Consider the following 26,152-nt stretch of genomic DNA (forward strand, 5'->3'; position numbering starts at 1 on the left):
AACACATTCTAAAGAAAAAAATAACGTAAACTTGGGAGCATAAAGTTGAAATATTAAAGAAAAAACACATTTTTAAAATTCATAATATGGGAAACAAAGAAAACAAAATAAAGTTATAAATTCAATGAAGTTTTTGGAAAATTGGGTTGCGGAACAAGCGATAATATAGACAACATATTTCTGATAAAGATTATTTAACAAAAAAGTTGAAATATTTGGGAAAAAAACAGAAAAATTGAAAAAAAAACAGCTGTAATTTTACGAGAATGAAGTAAAAATATTAAGAGAAAAAGTCATATTTTAACGAGAAAGAAAGCAGCAATTTTACCAGAATAAACTTCATATTGTGAGCAATAAGATGTCATTTTAGTGGCATAGAGGACATATTCCAGAGAAAATAAAAAGTCCTAATATTGTGAGAAACAAACAAAAGCTGTCAGTTTTGGAAAATGAAGTTTGGGAAAAAAAGTCAATAAAAAAAGTCATAATATTATGAAAATAAAATTTATGGCGGTTATTGAACAAAAAAGTTGAAATACTTGGAAAAAAATGCAAAAATGATAAAAAAAACAATTATGAGGAAAACTAATGTCATTTTAGTAGCACAGAGTTGAAATATTCAAGAAAAATAGGTTACTTTTTAAAAGTCATAATATTAAGACAAATAAAGAAAAGAAAATAAAGTTATAAATAAAGTAAGTTGTCATTTTTAGAAAATGAGGTTGAGGAGAAAGTTGTATTATTATGGTATCATCATGTATCATCATGTATCACAACATGAAAACATATAAAGATTATTTAACAGGAACGTTGAAATATTTGGGAAAAAAAAACAAAAAATGGAGAAAAAAAAACAGCTGTCAAATTATTAAGAGAATAAAAACATATTGTAAAGAGAAATTATGAAGGAAAATTATGTCAATTTAAGAGCATACAGTTGAAATATTAAAGATTTAAATATGAAAGAATGAATTATTATGTTTTAATTTATAATATTATAAGAAACAAAGAAAACAAAATAAAGTTATACATAAATTGAATGAAGTTCTCATTTTTAGGAAATTAGGTTGGGGCAAAAGTTATATTATTATGGCAATAAAGTCATATTATTACAAAAAACTTCTATGAAGATTATTGAACATAAAAGTTGAAATATTTAAGAGAAAAAACCCAGCAACAATGGAAAAAACAATGATGAGAAAAAAGAAATTCATTTTAGTAGCATGGAGTTGAAATATTCAAGAAAAGTCCAAATATTAAGAGAAAAAAAAAACAAAACAAAATTGGAATTTCTGGAAAATTAGGTGGAGGGGAAAAGTCCAAATATTATGGAATTAATGTTCTAATATTCCGAGAAGAAAGTTGAAATCATTGGACAATAAAAAAAGAGCAGAAATGGACAAAATAGATGTAATTTTACAAGAATAAAGTGAAAATATTAAAAGGAAAAAACTTATGAGGAAAAATGTCCACTTAGTAGCACAGAGTTGAAATATTCAATATTTGTTAAAGATTGTGATATTATGAGAAACAAACAGAACAAAATAACGTTGTCATTTTGGAATGTGGAAGATAAAATAATTGCCAACAGAAGCTGTCATTTTACGACAATACAGTCAAAAATAGTAAGAGGGAAAAAGTCGCAATTTTACCAGAATAAACTTGTGATATTATGAGCAATAAGATGTCATTTTAGTGGCATAGAGAGGACATATTCAAGAGAAAATTAGTTCTTTTTTTTAAGTCATAATATTATGACAAATAAACAAAAAGCTGTCATTTTTGGAAAATAAAGTTTGGGGGAAAAAAAGTCAACTTATTACGGGAATAAACTCATAAGTTGATGACAATAAAATGTATGAGAATTCTTTCCGAAGGAAGGTGAAATATTTGGAAAATGAAAAGGCAAGAATGGTGCAAAAAAGAGCAAAGGGTGAAGTAGATATGAATCCTGTCCAAAACACCCAAGTGGCAACAGTGATTTGGATGCTGGATGTTGGATGTTGGATGTGTGAGATCTGCTCCAAGCTGCTCGGGAGCACGAAGCTGGCTTGTTGTCCACGCGAGGAAGACGAGGAAGAACACAAACGTGCTTTGATATCAGCAGCTTTTATTGCCAAATGGAGGCGTTACTGAAAAGAAGGCGGAAACGTGGCACTCAACGGGCGGAAGAACATCTTCCAGCTCTTTTCCACTTTCAGTGGAGTTCATGCAGACACCTTTGCAGCTCATTGGGGGAGGGGGGCAACAGCTCAGACGGCTTTTTCACAGCATTTTTGGTGCAATTTTCCACCATGATGCATTTGTAGTCTTTTTCCGCATCAAGTCACCAGCGTGGACTCCTACAGCCGGGGTTCGGAATCATCCTCCGTAGGAAGCTTGGCCCTTTTACCTCCAAAAATAGACTCAACAAACCTGAAAGTGAGTAAATGCATCTCTAGAAGATGACAAGACAGAAGGAAAATGACACGGTGCTCCTGTTAGCAACCAGGTGGGTCAGCAGCTAACACACATACCTGTACATACACACATACCTGTACACACACACACACTGGACACAACATTAGGCACGCCTGCCAACAATCACGTGGAACACAACAAATGCATAATAGAAACGATGTTTTTGCAAAGAGAGACAGTGCCACCTCGTGCTGAAGCACAGAACTACAACACTCAACTTGCCACAGTGCAATTCTTCTTAAAGGGCGGCGAAACAGAGCCTGCTAAAGGTGACCGGCGATGGAGCGAGGGAACACTGTACTTCAAACGCGTGTGTACGCACTTGGAAAAACAGAGTTGCAGTTTGCACCTCACTAAAGCTGCAGTCCACCAAAATGACCCAAATTCCACCTGTACACATTTTAAAGTAATAAAAATAATATAGGATTATTATTTATAAAAACTACCGGTCAAAAGTTTTAGAACACCCCAATTTTTCCAGTTATTGATTGAAATTGAAGTGGTTCAAGTCCAATGAATAGCTTGAAATGGTACAAAGCTAAGTGGTGGAGTGCCAGAGCTTCAAAAAGCAGGTAAGGTTACCCAAAACTGAAAAATAACATGCAGGCCTGTCACAATAACAAATTTTGACATGACGATAATTGTGCTACAAATTATCGTCGATACTTGATTTTATCGACATTTTTTAAGACAATTTTTTCATTATTTGTCAAGAGAGGTGTAATTCACATTTGAACCACTGGATGGTACTCAAGTATTGTGTACAGTGTGCCTGTGTGAGACGTTAGCTTGACACAGAAGTTGCCTGTATGTATGTTTTAGCGATGTAGCCAGCGACACTGTCTGTGAGCGCGCACCATTTTGCCGACCAAACACCTCAGTAACCGTTGGCTGTCGGGACAAAAGGCTCCGCTGCCCGAGGCACCTCCGTGCCTTCTTTCATGTTAGCGCATGCTGCCTCACGAAGCTAACTGCTCTGTATCCATTCACTAGTAGCCCCGCCTCCACAAAGAGGCTGAGCGATTGAAAATGAAGACTTTTCCTCCAGAGAAAGTGAAGCGTTCTACAACATTTGACTGGTAGTGTATACCTTTAAGACGTGTGATAATTACAAATTCTGGTAGTTTGCATGCGACTAAAGCTGAAGAAGCAAACATGTACACGTTGAATCATTTTAAAACAATACAAAAAAGTTATATGCTGATACTCCATTTTATTTCTATATTTTGTATGTAGAATTAAATAGTCTGCTTGTAGTGTGCATGAAACTAAAGCTGGAGAAAAACAAACATGTAAACACTTGTTTTTTACATTTTTAAATCATTTCTAAAAATCCTAAAAAAATATACATATATAATTTGATATTTTTTCCAAGTAGCAAGAAAATGTCAAATGAATGGCAAATATGCGGGTGTGGTGCGCATGCGACTCCGGCTGGAGAAGAAAAGTCTGCCTTAATGCCCACCAAGATAACGTATGTGCTGCATATTTACTTATCATTTGAAAACAATAAAAATAACTTGGAAAGTTATGTCATTAAACTATTTGATTTATTTCTATTTATTTTACAAATAAAACAAAAACAAAACATTCTGGTTGCAGTTTCCATGAAGCTAAAGCTGGAGAAAAATAAACTAGTAAACTAATTTTTGGGGGGAAAAATTATTTCAAAATAAAAATCATTTTAAAAAATGACAGAATTTTTTAAAAATGGTAAGAAAATGTTTTATGAATGAAAAATATCTGGTTGTAGTTTGCATGTGAGTAAAGCTGGAGAAAAACAAACGAGTAAACCCATTTTTTTATTTTTGAAAAATTATTTTAAAAAATAAAAAATCATTTAAAAATTATATAATTTTTAACAAAAAAGATAATAAAATAATAAAAATAATTTTGAAAGCTTAAAAAAGTAAAATAAAAAAGTAAAAAAGAATATAGATATATATTTCTTTTTTAATGCATAATTCAAAATTGTGGTTGTAATTTGCATGCGAAAAACAAAACTAGCAAACAAATGTTTTGTCATTTTAAATAATAAAAATCATATTTAAAATGATGTGATTGTATTTTCTAAAATAGTGAGAAAAAGTATTATTCATTTGAAAAATGTAGTTGTAGTTTGCATGCGAGCAAAGCTGGAGAAGAAAATAATAAACCGGGATTATGATATCATCATTTTTTATTTTAATTCTATTATAAAAGATTTTTTCTCATGAAAAACAAGACGTCATGATGATATTGTATTTTTATGTGATGTGAAATGAAAAAATAGACATGCGACTAAAGCTGGACGTCGGCGTACCTAATGTTGCGGCCAGAGAGATGAATTTCCTCTAACTTCCTGCGAGGCAGCATCACATGACCCTCAGCAACGACACCGAAGTTCACCGGCCGCTGATTGGCTGACTCGTCCGTTGGCTACTAAAGGGGAAACACGCTTGGCCTCCGTTTTGTAAATGTCCCATCCTTGGATTGCGATAAAAGAGCCTGCCAGTGCTTTGGCGCCGTTAGCAAAGGTCCAAAAGACAACGCCAAGGCCTCGTTGTGACGGGATGATTAAGTGCACTTGGAGCCTCGGCGCCGTAGCTTTAAGACAAAGTCATGTCTCATCAAAGCAACGAGGGGGAAAAAGGCTGCAAAAAGTCACAAAAAAAGTGTGGATTTGATGTCAGCGTCTTTGTCGTCCAGCGTTCCAAGAGTTTTGTGAGGTCTTAGACTCTGATCTCATCGTCCTCGTCGTCCATGAAGGAAAAGTCCTCGTCGCCGCGCGGGGAGCTGTACTTGGCGCTGTCCGTGTCGCCGTCACGGTGGAGGTGGCGGCGGTGCGGACTTTTTTCCTCTGCGGCCGAGCCGGCGCTGGACACGGAGCAGCTGTCCGGGTTCTGGCGGTGGTTCCTGGAGTGCAGCTGGGGGGTGTAGGGCGCCTCCACGGCCTGGTGTCGGTACATCATGCGGGGCGGCCTGGCGGGCGCCCGCTCCTCCGCCGCGTCCTCTTCGTCGATGAGCGGGATGCGGGACGGCGAGCCGTGGCCTTCGCTTCCTTTGCCTTCCTCATAGCCGAGGTCCACGTCCTCGTAGCCTTTCTTCTCCATCACGCTCAGGATGTCCCCAAGCATGGAGGGTCCCAGGTCGATGTGGAAGGACATCATGGACTCGGCGTGCTTCATGCCGCCCCCTTTGGGCATGGACGGGGGCAAGTCGCTAAGATGGCCAAAATTCCGCTCGTCGAACTCTGCGTCAAACGTGGCGATGGCGGCGGCGCCGTTAGCCGGCTTGATGTCCAATTCCTCCATCTTCTTCATGGGGCTGGAGGACACGCTCTTGGCCAGGTGCCCGCCTCTGTTCCCGAAGTCGTTGTGGAGGTACGGCAGGGAGATGGCGTTTTTCACTAAGTTGCTCGATCCAGCAGAGGGCGCCATGGCGGCGTACTCGGACTTGTCCCCTCGGTTGACCGAATGGGAGCGCTTGCTGCCTCGGAAGGTGCGGGACAAAAGACCAGACTTGGAACCCGGAGCGCCGTGATTGGCGTCCTCGTCGGGGCCTTCCCCCGACCGAGTGCTCAGGAAGGACGTGTCCCCAAAGGCGTCGCCCCCCCGGCCCACGTGCATGGTGTGGCGGAAGTCCCCCAACGGAGCGCTGATCATCTCCGCAGTCAGGTCGGCCCGGGAGCGCCGCTTGGACTGGTTGGAGTGGACCAGCTGCTTGAGGATGGGCATGGCGGACCAGGCTTGGCGCACAAATGGGACGCTTTTTTCCGGGAAGCTTGGGCGCTTTTTTTCAAGGTTCCGTCAAAGAAGGTCCGAGTGTGCGGCCATCACCGTCCTCCTGCTTCCGTTTTCATCAACCTGTGGACACACACGGACATCATTATTCGCTCTTTTGCATCAATTATGCAGATGACACGATGACGGCATCGAGCAACACACTGCCGCAGGTACATCGCAGACCTGTGGCAATGTGTCTCTTCTGTTGTTGTTGCTTAATTTATTGGTATTTATGTATATGTGTTTATGTTTCTTATGTTCTTATTCTTTCTTGTGTTTTTCTTTCTTTTCTTGGGAGAATGAACAGAATAAGATTTTCATTGCATGGTATAACTGCTGTTTTACCATGCACATGACAATAAAACTCTCTTGAATCTTGAATCTTGAATCTTGAATGTGACATTAGCGTTAGCACCTTTTACCAGCGAGGGCCACATGGTGAAAAATGAAACTATTTAGTAAAGCAACACACGTAAATCTGCTAACAAGCTCATCTCAGCTCACTGAAACATTTGATTCTTATCAACTTATCAACTTCACACTTTCATCTTTTTTTACATTTTGCTGTTTTTTTGTTTTTAACTTTCCAAATATCTCAACTTTCTTCATACATTTTCTTTTCATGGTATAATGACTTTATTCCGATAGCAGAACTTCTTCCCCAACCTAATTTTCCAAAAAAATATCACTTTCTTTTGTTTTGTTATTTGTTTCTCATCATATTACAATTTTTTTAATTACATTTTTAAAAAATCAACTCTATGCTACTAAAATCACAACGCACCACACTTATGTGCTACAACTTCCTCCCACACTGCCAAGGCTGAATGCATAACACCAACCTTCACATTTAACATCAGTTCCCAGCGGCGGCCGCCAGAGGGCGACAGCGGCCCACTGGGGAGTTTGTGTGCTTCATTCAAACTGAGCTCTTTCAGTTGAAGCCAGACAATGACGTCATTGAGCGGCTTCTACATCAATTAACATCTTAAACTGCAAGCTTTATTTACCTCTGTTTGTCCGTGCCACGGCAAACTAATGCTAGCATGTCTGTTAGCATAAAGCTGCTCTGTATTACTCACACATACAGCAGGGGTGCCCAACCCGTGGCCCACGGCTGTTTTACAATTGGTCGGTTACATTACAACAACACCAAAAAAATAACAGTAAAAATGGTCAAATCAGCAATATTTTTTACATGAACAAAGTCAGAATATTAAGAGAAAAAAGGTTGTAAATTGTAATTTTACCTAAATAAATTACGCTTTTGTAATTATGGGAACATTACCTCATTTTATTAGCATAAAGTTGAAATATTACAGAAACAAAGTCAACCTTTTTTAAAGTCATAATATTATGAGAAACAAACAAAAGAAAATGGAATGGAAAATTAGGATGGGGAAAAAAGTTATGTTATGGGAATAAAGTCTTACTCACGAGAAGAGAATTTACTTAAAGAAAGTTGAAATATTTGGAGGAAAAAGAGCAACAGAAATTTAAAAAAACAGCTGCAATTTTACAACAATACACTGAAAATATTAAGAGGAAAAAGTCACAATTTTACAAAAATAAACTTATAACATTGAGGAAAAATGCCGTCATTTTAGTAGCTTAGTGTTAAACTATTATAGAAAATATTAATAAAGTAAAATGTAAAATAGTAATAATATTTTTATAAAATAATGTTGTACATTTTGGAAAATTTGTTGGGGAAAAAGTTATATTATGGGAATGATGTCAAATTATGAAAATAAAGTCATACTTACAAAAAGAGAATTTAACCAAAGAAAGTTGAAATATTTGGGGGGGAAAACTACAGCAGAAATGTGAAAAAACAGCTGCAAATTTACACGAATAAAGTGAAAATATTAAGAGGAAAAAGTCATGTACTAAGGAGAAAAAATTCACAATTTTTACGAGAATAAACTTATAATATTATGAGGAAAAATGCTGTCATTTTAGTAGCATAGAGTTGAACTATTAAGGAAAATATAAATAAAATAATATTAAAAATATATTATTTATTTTATCAAATAAAGCTGTAATTTTTAGATAATTACTTTTGGAAAAAAGTCGAAATATTGTGGGAAGTCATACTTATGCGAGGAGAATTCACGTCAAGAAGGTTGAAATATTTGGGGAAAAAACAGCAGTAATGTACAACGAACAGCTGCAATTTTATGAGAATAAAGAGAAAAGCCACGACTTTACAAGAATAAACTTGTAATGCTGTGAGGAAAAATATCATTTTAGTAGCATATAGTTGAACTATTCAAGAAAATAGAAATAAAATGACAATGTAAATAATAATATTAATACTATGATTCTAATCTATATCATATATTTATTCTATGAACTAATGATTAGAGCACCCTTGCTTCTTGGTCCATTGGAATGCCTGCTACAACTAAAGGTACATTTGTTTCATGATGATAACAAGTATAGCTCAGAAGAGTTTCATTTAAGAGCTGATATCTAGAAGCTTCCATGCTTTTCTTGATGATAACCAAGATCACTTCAGTTTTTCCATGAATAGCTTTCGCATTGTGCTGCCAAAAGTGGAACTCTTATGAGCTATTTTTGTATTTGTCCAAAGAAAGGTACCTTTAGTTGTATCAGGCATTACAAAGAACAAGAAACTGAAGAAACAAGGATGATCTCATCATTCTTTCAGTGACTGTATACAACAAAATATAGAATCTCTTAGCTACAAAATATATAATATCTACAAAATATCAAAGTGGCAAATGCCTGCTTTCATTTTTCACTAGAGGAAGACGTTTGGACCCCCGCTGGGTTACACAGTGGAGCTGTGCATCATGGGTCACACCACGCGTGCTGTGACTTGAGCTGGGGAGGGAAAAGCAGAGAAGAATGAAAATGAGAACATGCGAGCAGACGATGACAACGCCGTATGATTTTGCTAGCTTGTTACGTAAGCGAGCGCGGGGCAGCACCATGTGACACCGGCTCAGGCGGTGATGAGCGGTGACAGGACCATGAATGATTCAGGGTGGCTCATGTCGCCTGCCTGTGGGGTCGCTCGGCGCTCGGTGACATCACAGCTAGCGGCCTCACGTAATCCAGCCTCACGCTCCCTGACGAGGCCCTCGACGCTCCAGCCTGCCAGCAACTGCTTTCACTTCTGCCTGCATCTTTATTTTCTTCACAACTACGCCATAATTACGCTCGAGACATCCACAGAAATCGTTTGCGTCCTCCCACTAAATACCGATGATCGTGACGCCGCTCGGTGCAGACAAACCTTGGCTTTATTTCACCTTGAACGAGTCACGGGGGTCTCCATTGTGGGCCAACATTGACATGCAAATGAAGCTCAGTGCAGCGCTGCTCGTTCTATCAGCTGTGTGACAATGGCTGCGCTCTGACAAAGAACATCAGCAAAATTTCATTTGTCACCAGTTCACTACCGACCAGCAAAGCACAGGTCACATTCCCACGGCAGATGGATGGCTCAGAGGGGGGGGGGCGAGGATTTCTTTTTTCAAAAACAACAACTTCAAGCTAAACGTCATGAACACCCTTTTCCTGCCCTGTTGTGTTGAAAGTAATGGTTGCCATTTAACTGTTGTTCACCTGCAAAACTCCCTCAGATGACCGAGCCAGCAAAGTCAAAACACACAAGAGGGAACTGGTTTCCAATCGCATAATTTAGGGATACTAAATTTATTTTTAAACCCTCATTTATGCCGGTTCATTTGTTCCACACTCCACTGTGATAAGTCAATTTCCACAAAGTATGATTCCTTATTTCTAAATGGAATACTTTGGTAGTTAGAGCATAGAAAACCTGTTTACCACCTTTTAAATATGTTTTTTTAACATTATTAGAGCCATCTAGACATGAAATAACACCCCTATAGTCACTTTGACAATCATATTACCCAATATGGTAGATATAACAGGAGAAAACAAGCCATTTAAAAAATAAAAAACATGTTTACCACCTGCTAAATACACTTTTTAACATTATTAGAACCCTTTTAAAATGAAATAACAGCCCTATAGTCACCTCGAGCAATCTGAAACATAGAAAACATGTTTAGGATCTTCTAAATACCCTTTTTAACATTATTAGAGCCCTCTAGACATTAAATAAAACCATTGTAGTCACCTTTACACTCCCATTACCCATTGTAGTAGACATAAGAGAAAATAAGCCATTTAAACCACAGAAAACCTGTTTACAACCTTATTAATACGCTTTTTAACATTATTAGAGCCCTCTAGACATGAAATAGCACCCCTATAGTCACCTTTACACTCCTATTACCAATATATTACACATAATATGACAAAATAAGTCATAATATAGACTCACACATTAGCATCGTTTTTGTTTTTCACTTCCTGTTCTGTACAGTACTTTCTGCTTGTGGTTAATACTAGGAATGGCCCGATCCGATCATTAGGATCGGGATCGGCTGCCGATCCGCTGTGTTTTGAAGATCGGATAATATCGGCTTGTGTCACAAGATCGGCCCAATCTGGTTGCCGTATAACGTTCGTTACTCTGGGCCACACTCCAACATGAAGTGAAAAGAAAAGGCAACACCACCATGCAGATATGTCCGCGGTATTCAGATAAGCTATATGCCATGTGCTACAGTATATGCAGTTTGATATTAATAATAATAATGATGATAATAGTTCATGAATGAATGATCTCTGTTACATAGATGAAGGGTTATAATAATGTTAAAAAGTGTACAGTCAAACCTGTCTTAGCGGCCACCTTTATAGAATGGCCACCTGCCTATAGCAGCCACTGAAAAATCCCCCGCAGCAAATTTACATGTTATAGACCCTGTGTATAGCAGTCACCTGTCCAATGCGGCCAGCGGCCACCCATTTTGGTCCCTTGGTATCTGACTGCATATAGCGGCCAAATTACCGACTCAAGTAGAAGCTTCACGCACGAAAAGTTTTGTTTTTCAATCAATGAAGCCGTCGTGTGTAGACTTTAATTACTGAGTCCTAGCTCAGTCACAATCATTCACAAGATCCACACAAACTGTCAGTTGTTCCACATAAAAAAGCCGTCTTCTTTTGAGCTTGCTATTTCCTGGTCAAACATGTAACTTTAAGAGCATTTGCACCAAAACATTACCGCAAAGTAGGCTGGGAACAGGACGTGCTCCCAGCGACGCTACAATAAAAAAAAAAACATACGCTAGCATGCATGCGGCAGCGGGAGCAAAACTGAGTTCGGTTGTATTTAATTGAAGTATTTTAGAATGTACTCACGTTATTTTTCATCAATCCTCATCCACAAATCCATCAAAGTCCTCATCTTCTGTATTCCACACAAAAAAAGCCGTCTTCTTTTCCGTTCGCTACTAGTCTGTTAACTTGTCAGTGTTATTCAGCTCCGAAGCAAAGAAGGAAACTTCTCCTGTTGCTTCTGCCAACTTTATTTACTGAACGCGGCCACCAGACAGCAGCTCAGAACACACACACATCTCTCAGCATCGTTTCTCCTTCCTGCTTGCCCACAAGGCAAAGGTTAAACAAGCCCCACTACATAGCTGTCCAGCCAATGCCTGTAAGAAATGACACCGTTTATTTCCTGGTGTGCACTGGTCAATACTGTAATGCCGCTTGTTGTGGGGAAGGAGAGACTCACGTCGCCGATGCACTTTAATGGCTTTATTAACAGCGGAGAACACTGCAGGACTTTACATCCACGCCAACATAAACACACTTCCCAACTCTCTCCAAACTCACAGCTAGCACTGAGCCTAGCTCTCCTGCTCGGGACGCCCACCGTCACTTCCCGTCACTTCCTGATGAACTAAAGCTGTAATGACACTCTGCCGTATAAAAAGTAAAATATTAAAAACAAGCGTAAGACATTACTAGCACAGCTTTGTTCTGTGGGTGGTGGATATATTCTATCAGTTATTATTAAGCCTGTAGCTTCCTTTTAGTAAGTAAAAACCTTGGCTATGATTGCACTACATTGTCATGTAGACCTACAAAGTACACTTGGAAGAACAAGAGGTGAATAAATGTATTGCAACTGATGTGAAACTGATGAGGGGTAGGATTAAATAAGCTTTGCTTCTTCCTACTCCTTTTTGGACATGCAAAATTGTGAATTGTACTATGTGATGTGCTACTGTTTGACTCATATGCATGTTCAGGGTTAAAACCATGAACCATGATAATAAGAAGCCTAGTAGTGCTGTACAACTTTTATCCACAGTCCGCAGTGCCCTCTACTAGTCAACATTATTATTATTCCCCCCCCCCTTTTTTTCCTCTACTGGTCAACATTCAAACTGGACGCCAACCTGTCTATAGAGGCCACCTGTCTATAGCGGCCACTTTTGCAGACTCCCTCTTGTGGCCGCTATAGACAAGTTTGACTGTATTTCAACTTTCATCTTGTAAATTTTCTATGTCTTAGTCTTATATTGGGTAATAGGAGTGTAAAGGTGACTATAGGGGTGTTTTTCATGTCTCTAATCATGTCTCTAATCATGTTAAAAAGTGTATTTAGAAGATTGTCAACAGGTTTTCTACGCCATAACTATGAAAGTATTCCATTTATTGAATTCTACTTGGTGGAAATTCATTTATTGCGGCGGGGTGTGGAATCAATGAACCGCCATAAATGAGGAATTGCTGCATATTTAACATGCGGCAAACACAAACACAGGCGATGTTTCTATGTTTTGTTGGTGTACTTCCTGCTGCACAACCTGTTTTACCTGTCCCACTTCATGTCTAGAGACACCTTGTCTGACACAAGGCAAAAGCATCTGGGGCAGTACGTGAAGGGAAACATTTGGGATGGGCGTGACTCTCAAAAGGGAACAGGTCTAGCGGGTGGACTAGTGCAACATTATTCCAACGTTGGTGTCAGATATGCACGAGTGCTTCGCCACAGGTACCTTCATGACTACTGTATGTGCACAAACACAAATTTAACAGATTAGCGCTGGGAAAAGACCTTCTACGCAGGTCATCAGTTGGCGTGAATGAGCCTCCAGGCTGCACAGGCACGCTTGGGCCAACCTGCTACACCTTGGATGGCCCAGCAAACCCACCATCCACTGGCCCACTGTCCTCAATTCTGCTCCAAAACTCATTTGGCAACTTTCCCTAGCGCCACCTGACTGTGGAGGGTACAAAAAACTGTCAGGCTGCAAAATGATTTCTCTGCGTTTCCAGCCAAGCGGCGCTTTTATGAAGCTGTTACTCCTGCATGACTGGACAAAGTGTTTGCTGGGAGGCTGCGCCGGGTGGCCTGCTATGCTGCACCCGGGCCAAAAACTAACCCAATGAGACAGAATTATCCCCTTTCTGGACCATAAAACCCTCATTACTCTCCAAAAAGCGTCTGACATACATCTACCAAATACATTTTCATTTCAATTTTTTATGGGACAGAAACAAAATCATGGCTCCACCAGGTCCCAGATCAGAATGTGCAGTACAACCTTGGAGGTTGGTTGAGGGGCGGTGGGGGTGGTTCTTTCCCTGGTAAGGCAACAGTGGTGGGCTTGTGCTCTAATATTCGCGTGTGGGCATCGGCATGGGTGTTCTGCAAATGGAGAGTATTCATGTCATGTGAGGCCCCCGCGGGGAGAAGGACCCGGGCCAAGTCATTGAATTAACTCTCCAAGCCGCTGAAAGGCCGAAACTACAGCAGATTGAGTCTCTGTCGAGATTGCTGCTAGGCCTGTCACAAAAACACATTTTTTCCTGGTCGATAATTGTGCTACAAATTGTCGATAATCGATATTATCGGCATTTTTAAAACAATGTTTCATTAATTATATGGCATAATATAAACCAGTGTGTCTGGCTAGCCGCTTCCCTCAGCTCAATTTCTCCCGAGGCGGTGCGGTTCCCACATAATCCACTCAATTAGCCCCGCCTCCAAAAAAAGGTTTACCAGTGAGGGACACATAGTGGAAAAATATCAATTTCACTCTTTGCTTTTTTTCCCCATTTTGCTGTTTTCTTAAATTTTGCAAATATTCTTTCTTCTTAAACAATCTTCGTAAATATCCTTTTCGTAATATGGCTTTTTCCCCATAATGTTTTGACTTTATTCCCATAATATTAGAATTTTTTCCCCAACCTAACCTTCCAAAATATCTTTTTTTCTCATAATATTATTTAAAAAATATATTATCATAAATATTATTATATGTATTTTTTTCACCACAATGCTACAAAAAATATTTTTTCCATAATATTACAAGTTTATTCTGGTGAAATTGCAATTTTTTCTCTCTCAATACTTTTATTTTATTCTTATAAAATTACAGCTGTTTTTGTCTTCATTTTGGTAAAAAAAAATTTTTGCAAACATTTAAACTTTCTTCTTAAACAATCTACATAAATTTTACTCTTGTAAAATTGTGACTTTTTCCCCATAATACTTTGACTTTATTCCAATAGTATTAGAATTTTTTCCCCAACCTACTTTTCCAAATATTACATCATTTTTTTGTTTCTCACAATATTATGACTTAAAAAAAGGTTTTTTTATTCTTGTAAAATTGCAATTTTTTCTCACTACAAGTAAACTTTTTTGCTTAATATTTCTACTTTATTCTCATAAAATTACAGCTGTTTTTTTTATTTCGGCTTTTTTTTTTATTTCCAACTACTTCAACTTTCTTTCTGTACATTTTCTTCTGGTAATTATGACTTCATTCCCATAATATTTTGACTTATTCTTGTAAGATTGCAACTTTTTCCGCAACCTATTTTTCCAAGAAGTACAGTACAGAAGTACTTTATTCATTGTTTGTTTTTCATAATGTTCTGACTTTTAAAAAATAACGTCTTTCTTTAAATCAATCAATACCAAAGACGTATTTATACGTGTTTTATGTTTATTGGCGCGAGAGGCAAAAAGAGGTGATGACGCAAGTGCACAATAACACGTAGTGAAAGCGGCCACAGGGTGGCAGAAGAGCATTTGATAAGAGCTTGGCATGGGTCTTTTGCATGTATGAACACGCTTGGCAGGAGTGTAGCCTGCAGAAGGTTACGCATTGTAGGGAAATGCGTGCACACACACAGTCTAGTTCCAAAGGTGAAAACAAATACCGTAGTTCATGGTGTTATATTTGTAAATAAGTTGTTATGTTGATGCAAAACAACCCCTTTTTGTGTTGTTAATGTTGTGGTATAGTTGTTTAGATATTTGAGCTGTCACAGTGCTGGTGTCAAAGTGAAAGTTATGCTTGAAATGCATCTTTTCACAAAATGCTGGTATTCTCCCTTTTTTGTTGGGAACTGATATTTTCCTGAAACGTACCGTACTGTGCTCTACTGATTACTAAAGAACAGAAAAAGGTAGAAGCAAACTTTTTTCCTGATGAAAGACAGGAGTCTAATCTTTCTTTTGTAGGTTCCATGTTTTTATAGCCATACAACACGACATTCTGCGCACCTTGAAAGATCACTCCAAATGGTCTACAATGGCCTGTAATGAAGGGGTTTTCTTCTGAAAAATGGCTGCGACATATATGGTTGGGACTTCATATTTCAACTTCATATTTTTCCTTATAACTTTATGAAATTTTTGAATGATATGGATTATAAATGACATTGTTAAATGATATTTGTAGAATGTGCTGCGGGCTGCAAATGGACACCCCTGCTATAGACAGTAAACTTGGATCTATTGTACAATTATTTCATATTTCAATCATCAGTTTTACCATGCTTCAGATGAAATGGAACTGAAGCGGTGAGTGTTTATTGAGAAGCAGTTATTTGTCTGCTGAGCTAGCAAGTAGAGCGCTAACAACAACAAAGAAACAATAGAGGATGGAACCAGCAACATCCAGTCTACCAGCTGAGCCACGTTGCCATGGCTGCGTGTTGACACACGTCCTTGGACAGATGTTGGCGTGCACGCGGCTACAATGAAGTGAAGTCAGTTCAAAGTCGGCACAGATGGTATGCGGGGTCGAGGGTCGCCGGGACTGTGTTCGCTCACAGAGTGTGGAAAACAAACGCACCTCGTAGCAAATCTCTGTAAGCTAGCATGGTGCAATAGAGGAATACAACAAAGCCTTCAGGCACACCCTAAAGCAGCGGTCACCAACGTGGTGCCCGCGGGCAGCAGGTAGCCCCCACGACCACATGAGGTGCCCGCAAGCCTGCTTTTCATTCAGGTTTTCAGTTAACAATGAAAGAACAGTAGAAAGAAATGCATTCTGAAATACAAAATGTGAGTTGTGGATACCAGCATTTTGTTCATGTTCTGGTAAAACAAGCATATTCGCTTTGTTTGGGTTTAAAATAAGCTCTGAAAAGAAATGTTACAAAAATGAGTAGCTCTTGGCCAATTTCATTTTGTAAAAGTAGCTCTCACAAGGAAAAACGTTGGTGACCCCTGACCTACAGTAAAGTATCACTCACGTGACTGATAGCCATTCCAACCAACAGGAAGGAGCAAGATTATTGTCACTAAAAGGCATTGTCGTAATCTACAAATATCATCCTCTAGGGCCCCCACCGGGATTCATGTCGCTAATCCTCACGGGGTGACCACACAAGGCCAACCATTGGCAGTTTCTAGGCGGGGCGTGCTAGCGAGACCAGATGCCATCGTTGCACCACTTCAAGCCAGCGCTAACGCTAAGAGGACGACAAGTAGCAGGTGTGTCCAAACTTTTTTTTCCTCCAGTGAGGGCCACAAAGTGAAAATGAAAGGATGCAACTTTGCCACTGTGATATTCTGTAGATATGCTAAGAAGTTATGTACCGTATATTTCAAGAACAAAGTGCATCTCATCTTTGTCTTACAGGTGAAAAAGCCTGTTATTAATATCAGCTTCACTCTTTGCTGTTGTTTCTTTCATTTTCCAAATATTTCACCTTCCTTCTTAAATAGAAACAAATTCTTCTCATAATATTATGTCTTTATTCCTGTAATATTATATTTTTTCCCACAACCTAATTTTCCAAAAAAATGACTATTTTATTTTGTTTCTCATAATTCCATTTAAAAAAAAATAATAATCAATTTTTTCTTGAATGCGCTATATCTCTATGTGACTAAAATAACATCATTTTCCCTCATAATATAACACGTTTATTCTCCACAGAATACAACTTTTTTCTGTTCATATTTGTACTTTATTGTCATTAAATTACAGCTGTTTTTTCACAATTTTTTTATTAAAAAATATTTCAACTTTCTTCTTAAACAAGCTTCAGAAATTTTATTCTCATAAATTTGTGATTTTTACACATAATATTTTGACTTTATTCCCACAATATTCAACTTTTTTCCCCAACCAAATTTTCCAAAAATAAAAATTGTATTTATTTTTTTGTTTCTCATCATTTTACAATTTTTTTTAAATAATATATTTTTTTCTTTAATACATCATCTCTGTGTGACTAAAATATTATTTTTCCTCATAACATAAGTTTATTCTGGTCAGAATATGACTTTATTCTCGTAAAATGATTTTTTTCTATTTCTGCTGTTTTTTGATTAAACTTTGTTCTTGTAAAATTCCTTCTCATAATTGTGCAACCAATTTAAAAAAAATGGTATTTGTTGTTTTGTATTTTTCATGATATTATGACTTAAATATTTAAACTTTATGCTACTAAAATGAACCTACAAAACTTACATTATGAATTTACAATATTACAATTTTTTCTTGTTAGAATACAACTTTTCTTTCCTAATATTCTTGTAAAATTGCTGCAGATTTTTACATTTTTGCTGTTGCTCTGGTTTTTCTTAGTTTTCTTGTGCCGCGAGCCAACTACAACAAAAAACAGCTGCCCCTGGGCCACAGTTTGGACACCCCTGAATCAGATGAATGTAGAAATGGGAGGGTTGCGATCATTCCTGTTCCAGCGTAACAAACGATGGACAACTGCTCCAGCAGAATCCAAGCCAGAACAATACAGTAGCAAAACAGAAAAGCACTTGGAGAGCGCAGGCCTCCGCCAAGCACCATAGCTCCCCCCATATTGTGATTTACACCATAAATATTAGTCCTACATTTGTTTTATTTACGGATTTAGATTGCTAATGTTAGCATGCCAGCAATGCTCACATGCTAATGTAATTTATGTAATGTTAGCATGCTAACACATAATATAATAGTACTTAGTCTTTATATATGTGTGTAGGTATGAAAATAGCTAATGATGTTACTATCCTAATGTTAACATGCTAGCTATGCTAATGTGCTAACGTTAGCATGCTAACACCAAGCATGATAGTGGTAAGTGTTTATATAATTGTCTACCCATGAAAATAGCTAAAATGCTAAATGGTAAATGTTCTTTCACTTGTATTTCAACTTTGGAACCGTCCGTCTGAATCGGCTGACAAATGTGGAAGTCGTTATAACTCTTACGATCAACAGCATTTTGTTTTCCAAAAAAAGGGAATGTCAAGAAGTGGGAATTCTTGGTATGTGGAAAATGGCATGGATGTCTTTAATTAGTTGAATGCTTTGATGTTGGAACGGTCTGAATGGATTTCTTGAGAAATGTGGAAGTAGCTAGAACCCTTTAGATCACGCATTTTGCGTTCCGGAAGAAAAAATGTGGGAATTTTTGTGCTGTGGCTAATAGAATGAATGTCCTGACTTTGTTGAATAAGTTGATGTTGGAACGAGGTAAATCAGTTGAGAAATGTGGAAGTAGTCTCAGGTAATAGCAGTTTTGGGAAAATTTGGAATTGTTTTTCAGTATAAATTTCGGTAGCCTGAATGTCCTGAACGTGTTGAACAGTTTGATGTTGGAATGGCTTGAATGAGTTGAGAAATGTGGCAGTAGTAGCAGGTAATGATAATTAGGTAGTTGGAGGGAAAAGGGTGAATTTTGGGAACATTTTTAATTTGGGGTTTTGGATCACCCCCAAAATTGAATCAGTTCTTCCATATCCCATTTCCAACTATTCATGAAAATTTCATCCAAATCCATTCTGAACTTTTCAAGTTATTTAGAACACAAATCGAAAGACAGATAAACGCCGACAAAAACATAAGCTAATGACATGAACATGCTAACCATGGCCAAGCCATTCCTGAGGAGACACGTTGGACAGGTGTCATAACATAACAGGTGTGCCACTTTCGAGCAACGAGACAGCTATGTCTGCTTTCAATGCAACCTCGACTACCATCCAAACCTGTCCAACAGCATTGGACAGCAGCAACAACCACAAACATTTGCTAAAAATGTGAAATATGCTAACAAGTAATATACATGTTTCATCTCTTATTCATATCATATCATATCACTTTTTCCCATTTTTCCTGTTTATTTTTTTCCACATACTCCAACTCTTTTCTGAAATAAACTGTATTGCCATAATAGATTGACTTTATTCCCATAACATCAGAACTTTTTCCACAACCTAGGTTTCCGAAAATGACAACTTTATTTGGTTGTTTTTTTTACAATATTACCACTTTTCAAAAAATAACAAACTTTCTTTAATATTTCAACTCAACTAAAGCGACATTACTTTTCCTCATAATATTACAAGTTTATTCTCATAAAATTGCAACTTTTTATCTCATTAGAATGCAACTTTTTTCTGAAATATTCTGACTTTATTCCTGTGCCATTTGAACATTTTTCATAACCTGACTTTCAACTTTGTTTCTCCTAATATTATTATCTACACAAAGAAAAAAACGTTTTTTAATTAACATTTCAAGTTTATGCAACTAAAATGACATTACTTTTCCTCATAATAGTCCAACATGATTCTCATACAATTACAACTTTTCTTTTTAATATTTTGACTTTATTCTTGTAAAATGACTGCCATTTTTTTCCCCATTTCTGCTGGCTTTGTAAAAAATATTTTCCAACTACAGTCAAACCTGTCTTAGCGGCCACCTTTATAGAACGGCCACCTGCCTATAGCAGCCGCTGAAAAATCCCCCCCAGCAAATTTACATGTTATAGACCCTGTGTATAGCAGTCACCTGTCCAACGCGGCCAGCGGCCACCCATTTTGTCTCCCTTGGTCAATATCTGACCGCATATAGCGGCCAAATTACCAACTCAAGTAGAAGCTTCATGCAGGAAAAAGTTTGTTTTTTTCAATCAATGAAGCCGTCATGTGTAGACTTTAATTACTGAGTCCTAGCTCAGTCACAATCATTCAGTAGATCCACACAAACTGTCAGTTGGTCCACATAAAAAAGCCGTCTTCCTTTGAGCTTGCTATTTCCTGGTCAAACATGTAACTTTAAGAGCATTTGCACCAAAACATTACCGCAAAGTAGGCTGGGAACAGGACGTGCCCCCAGCGACGCTACAATAAAAAAAAACATACGCTAGCATGCATGCGGCAGCAAAACTAAGTTTGGTTGTACTTAATTGAAGTATTTTAGAATGTACTCACGTTATTTTTCATCAATCCTCATCCACAAATCCATCAAAGTCCTCATCTTCTGTATTCCACACAAAAAAAGCCGTCTTCTTTTCCGTTCGCTACTAGTCTGTTAACTTGTCAGTGTCATTCAGCTCCGAAGCAAAGAAGGAAACTTCTCCTGTTGCTTCTGCCAACTTTATTTATTGAACGCGGCCACCAGACAGCAGCTCAGAACACACACACATCTCTCAGCATCGTCTCTCCTTCCTGCTTGCCCACAAGGCAAAGGTTAAACAAGCCCCACTACATAGCTGTCCAGCCAATGCCTGTAAGAAATGACACCGTTTATTTCCTGGTGTGCACTGGTCAATACTGTAATGCCGCTTGTTGTGGGGAAGGAGAGACTCACGTCGCCGATGCACTTTAATGGCTTTATTAACAGCGGAGAACACTGCAGGACTTTACATCCACGCCAACATAAACACACTTCCCAACTCTCTCCAAACTCACAGCTAGCACTGAGCCTAGCTCTCCTGCTCGGGACGCCCACCGTCACTTCCCGTCACTTCCTGATGAACTAAAGCTGTAATGACACTCTGCCGTATAAAAAGTAAAATATTAAAAACAAGCGTAAGACATTACTAGCACAGCTTTGTTCTGTGGGTCGTGGCTATATTCTATCAGTTATTATTAAGCCTCTAGCTTCCTTTTAGTAAGTAAAAACCTTGGCTATGATTGCACTAAATTGTCATGTAGACCTACAAAGTACACTTGGAAGAACAAGAGGTGAATAAATGTATTGCAACTGATGTGAAACTGATGAGGGGTAGGATTAAATAAGCTTTGCTTCTTCCTACTCCTTTTTGGACATGCAAAATTGTGAATTGTACTATGTGATGTGCTACTGTTTGACTCATATGCATGTTCAGGATGAATTAAAACCATGAACCATGATAATAACAAGCCTAGTAGTGCTGTACAACTTTTATTCGCAGTCCGCAGTGCCCTCTACTGGTCAACATTATTATTATTATTTTTCCTTTTTTTTCCCTTTTTTTCCCTCCTCTACTGGTCAACATTCAAACTGGACGCCAACCTGTCTATAGAGGCCACCTGTCTATAGCGGCCACTTTTGCAGACTCCCTCTCGTGGCCGCTATAGACAAGTTTGACTGTATTTCAACTTTCATCTTGTAAATTTTCTTCTTGTAACTATGACTTTATTCCTGTAATATTTTCACTTTATTCTTGTAAGATTACAACTTTTACCACAACCTAACTTTCAATTTTCTTTTTTATTTGAGTCTCATATTATGCCTTTGAAAAAAATGTCTTCTTACTTTAATATTTCAACTCCATGCTACTAAAATGACATTATTTTTCCTCATAATATTACGACATTATTCTTGTAAAATGACAACTGTTTCTCGTTACATCACATTAACATTTTTCTCTAAATATTTTGACTTTATTCTTGTAAAACTACTGCTGATTTTTTACATCTTTTTCTGTTGTTGCTTTTTTAAGCTTTCTCGTTAAATATTGTTCAAATGTGCCATGGGTGAATAAAAGAAACAGGACACCGCTGATTGGAGGACAGCACACAAATTAATATTTCCACTAGCTGTGAATAAAACACATTCTGAGTCTGCTTTGAACTTTTTCTTTTTTAGATGCAATTCGGTCAGAACCGCCTACTTCCCAAAGTTGGTTGCTGTTGGACTTTCCACAGACAAAATGTTGGACTTTTTTTACATTCCATAAAAAGTGACTTGGAATATGTCAGCTATTGTTCCAGTTTCCCTTTGGCTCTGCAAAAGAGGGCTCCTCAACCGCCATACAATCCGATATTGGCTCGATATCAGATATCAATACACTATGTAGTCATTGTGTGGTTACCATAGACTATACCAGGGGTCGGCAACCTTTAGCATCAAAGGAGCCATTTGGGCCTGACTCCATCGTTTGAGCACAAAACCTGTCTTGGCGGTGCATGAGAATGAACAACAGCCCGTGAAATGTGCAGTCAATCGACGACAGCTTGTCACATGCTAAGCCTATCTACGCCAGCGTGTGTGGTCGCTCACGTTTCAATCTCATTCCACTCTCTGGCATTTTGGTTTACATGCCTGGCTGGCGGCATCCAGCTAACTCAGAGCTACAAGTGGCTTTTACGTTCATGGGATACATCAATCATCCATCATCATCACAACTTACTTTTCTAAAGTGTCACTTCACAATCTTGCTCTATCGTTATCATTATAATACTCATGGCTTGTCTTCAAAACACTAGTTGTGTGTCGAAGTTATGCACCTGAAACACGTAGCGTGTATGGCTTTAGACAGTGATGCTATCACTGTGGTCTCCAACAGGTAGCTCGCAAGCTAGCAGCAGCTCACCAAAAAATATTTGCTTCACCTCTTAGTCTCTCAGTATTTTTGTAAGTGTTGTATTCAAACATGACGCCAGTATTCAAAGACAAGTGAGCACACTGAGTGGAGATAAAGTGCAATGTAAATGTTGGCAGTGCTCTCAGCAACTTTGCCATTAACTTAACAATTCTTCAATGTTCTCAGTTCACATTCTGCTAGTTGTTGAAAAAAGTTAAATAAGTTAATAAAGAAATAATAATAATAATAATAATAATCATGAAAAAATGCTATTTGGCTTTTTTTTATTTTTAATTACAGACACAGTGGCGGCAGTCCACCCTCCAATGCAGCCCAACACCACAGCTTAAAAAATTCCTCGGGGAAACCCGGACTCCTAGTAGATAGAGATGACGTGTGAATACAATAACCTGGATGAATGACATAATAGAGAGACAGATAATAATAATGGTAATAGATAAGTAATAGGTAATAATAATAATATTAGTAGTAATAATAGCCTTTGAGGCAGCAGTGGTGTTCAAGATCCCGCTGTAAATGATGAAGACGGTGGCTGGGTTTGCTTGAGAGTTGGTGATGTCATAATATGCAAATTAGATGAGTAAATTTACTCCCATCACAAGCTTTGGGTCATACTGCTGAGTTTTCTAATTTACAGTATGCCTTTATCTCTAACCATTTTCAAGCTACAACATTTTGAAATAGTAATGTCAAAACTGAAAAAAAATGGTGCCTAAAGGGTTAAGTAAATTGGAGAGGCTAACTAGCTAGCTCGCCAGCTTGCTATGCTAGTGGAGGCCATCTGTTATGTCCCTGCAGAGATCCCGTAGCCTGCACAATGTAATGTAAACCAAGAATAATAGGAGTGTAAAAGTGACTGTAGGGGTGTTATTTCATGTCTACAGGGCTCTAATAATGCTAAAACTTGCATTTAGAAAGTCATAAACAGGTTTTCTATGCTCTAACTACCAAAATATTCTGTTTATTAATATTGCATCCTACTTTGTGGAAACTCAATTACTGCGGTTGAGTCTGGAACCAATTAACCACCCTAAGCGAGGGACGACTGCAACTCATTGACATAATTAATGGACTCATGTTTCATAGAAAGGTTTAAAATTGGATGTCCAAAAGCCGTTGACCGCGTATGTCGACACTTTTTAGTCATAAGAACACGGCGGGCCGGGGACTTGATCCGTGGGAGCGATGCTCACTGCAGTAATTTGCATGGCGTCCTTTTGCACTTCCAAGAAATCTAACTATGCTAACATATCCTTTCAACAGTTAGCGACTCGCGGCCTTGGAGTCAAAGCATGCAGCTAGATGAGTTTATCATTTCCACGCAAGCATCAGACGTGTGAAGGTACTTTCCAGGTGGACGGACACGACAACCAGCTAGCATAATTCAGTTCACTTAAAGATACATAGCAACCAGAATATTAGTTACAGTACATGAGAAGTCTGTGGGGGGTTTTAGCAACCCCCCAACCACTCCTCCCATTCAAGCCAGTACGTGTGTGCTCTTTCCAGCACAAACCATGATGAGATCATGCGGGCAGCCAGCCAGCTTCCTCACTGCACAAACAACTGCAAGGCATCACTGCTCTATTTCTTCTTCTTCTTTTTATTGACCAATAACGTGAGGGGAGGCTCATCCTTAGTGACCTTTGCCTTGTCGCGAGGTGGGTGGGCGGGGCTTGGAAGGTCAACGTGCAACAAGCTTCCATGTTGTGCGTGTAACAAGCGTTGCTTCATATTGTACACCAGGAATAATAAACATTCATACAAGCAAGCCATTAAAAGTCCATTTAGACCAGTGGTGTCCAACGTGTGGCCCAGGGGCCATTTGTGGCCAGCAGCTATTTCTTTATTGGCCCATGGCACAAAAATGTAATTAACAGGAAAAGTAAAAAAAAAACAAAAAAAAGGAAAAATCAGCAGTAATTTCACATAAAGTCAAAAGTTGTAATTTAACAAGAAAAAATTACAAGATTTTATTCTCATTTTACGAGAATAATGTTGTAATAATACGAGAAAAAATTATGTCGTTTTAGTAGGATAAAGTTTAAATGTGAAATAAATAAGACGTTGCCTGTTTTTAAAAGTCGCAATTACGAGAAACAACGAATAAAGTTGAAAATTAGGTTGTGGAAAAAGTTATGTTACAAGTAAAGTCAGCAAAAAAAGTAAAAATATTATGAGAAGAACATTTACAAGAAGAAAGTTGAAAATAGTTGGAAAATGGGGAAAAAACCAATAGCAGAAATGGAAAACACAGCCGTAATTTTACGAGAATAAAGTCAAAATATCAAGAGAAAAAAAGTCATATTTTAACAAAAAGGGTCATGATTTTAAAAGAATGAAATCATAATATCATGAGGAAAAACTAGAGAAGCACTCAGAGAGCGCAGGCCTCCGCCAAGCGCCATAGTTCCGCCCATATTGTTTCACACCAAAATACTGTAATAATAGTCTTTGATATTTTGTAGAACCTGTTGGAAACTTGTCCTGTATTGTGCTCTGACCATTTTTGTAAAGTCATACACACAAATGCCGAAAATGGTCCTTGTGATTCGGCTCACCCCCAAAATTTAATCAGTTCTTCCATATCACATTTCTGACAATTCCTGAAAATTTCAGCCAAATCCATTCAGAACTTTTCAAGTTATTTTGAACACAAACAAACAGTTAATCCATCCATGTTCTATGCTGCTTCTCATTAGGGTCGTGGGGGGCATGCTGGAGCCTATCCTACCTGACTTTGGGCGACAGGCGGGGTACACCCTGGACTGGTCGCCAGGGCACATATAGACAAACAAGCATTCACACTCACATTCATACCTATGGACAATTTAGAGTCTCCAATGAAGCTAACATGCATGTTTTTGGAATGTGGGAGGAAACCGGAGTACCCGAAGAAAAGCCACACACACACGGGGAGAACAAACTCCACACAGAAATCGAACCCAGGTCTTCCTGATCTCCGGACTGTGTGGCCAACATGCTAACCACTAGACCACCGTGTGGCACAAACAGATAAATGCCGGCAAAAACATAGGCCTGTCATGATAACAAATTTTGCTGAACGATAATTGTCCTACAAATTATTGTCGATAATCGATATTTTCACAACATTTTTTGAGACATTTTTTTCATGATTTAGATGGCATAAT

The 26,152-nt window shown here is 38.3% G+C and overlaps 1 protein-coding gene across 3 annotated transcripts in view; it reads right to left on the reverse strand.

The window, feature by feature from the left end:
• Positions 1 to 54: 54 nt before the first annotated feature.
• cdc42ep4b (CDC42 effector protein (Rho GTPase binding) 4b) overlaps positions 55 to 26,152 on the reverse strand; it is a 27,686-nt gene continuing 1,588 nt past the window's right edge. Inside the window, exons 2-3 of one of the 3 annotated variants that reach the window (XR_008573813.1) lie at positions 4,763 to 6,305; positions 55 to 2,415 (exon numbers count right to left, since the gene is read on the reverse strand). Coding sequence is in view for 1 of the 3 variants with exons in the window: in XM_054800277.1 (XP_054656252.1) it covers positions 5,172 to 6,176 (1,005 nt within the window). In the remaining 2 variants the exon portion in view is untranslated. Of the gene's footprint in view, positions 6,306 to 26,152 lie in introns of all 3 variants that reach the window. The other 2 variants (XR_008573812.1, XM_054800277.1) reach the window with 2 other exon arrangements.

The sequence above is a fragment of the Dunckerocampus dactyliophorus genome, chromosome 15, assembly GCF_027744805.1.
Source record: "Dunckerocampus dactyliophorus isolate RoL2022-P2 chromosome 15, RoL_Ddac_1.1, whole genome shotgun sequence".
Classification (NCBI taxonomy): domain Eukaryota; kingdom Metazoa; phylum Chordata; class Actinopteri; order Syngnathiformes; family Syngnathidae; genus Dunckerocampus; species Dunckerocampus dactyliophorus.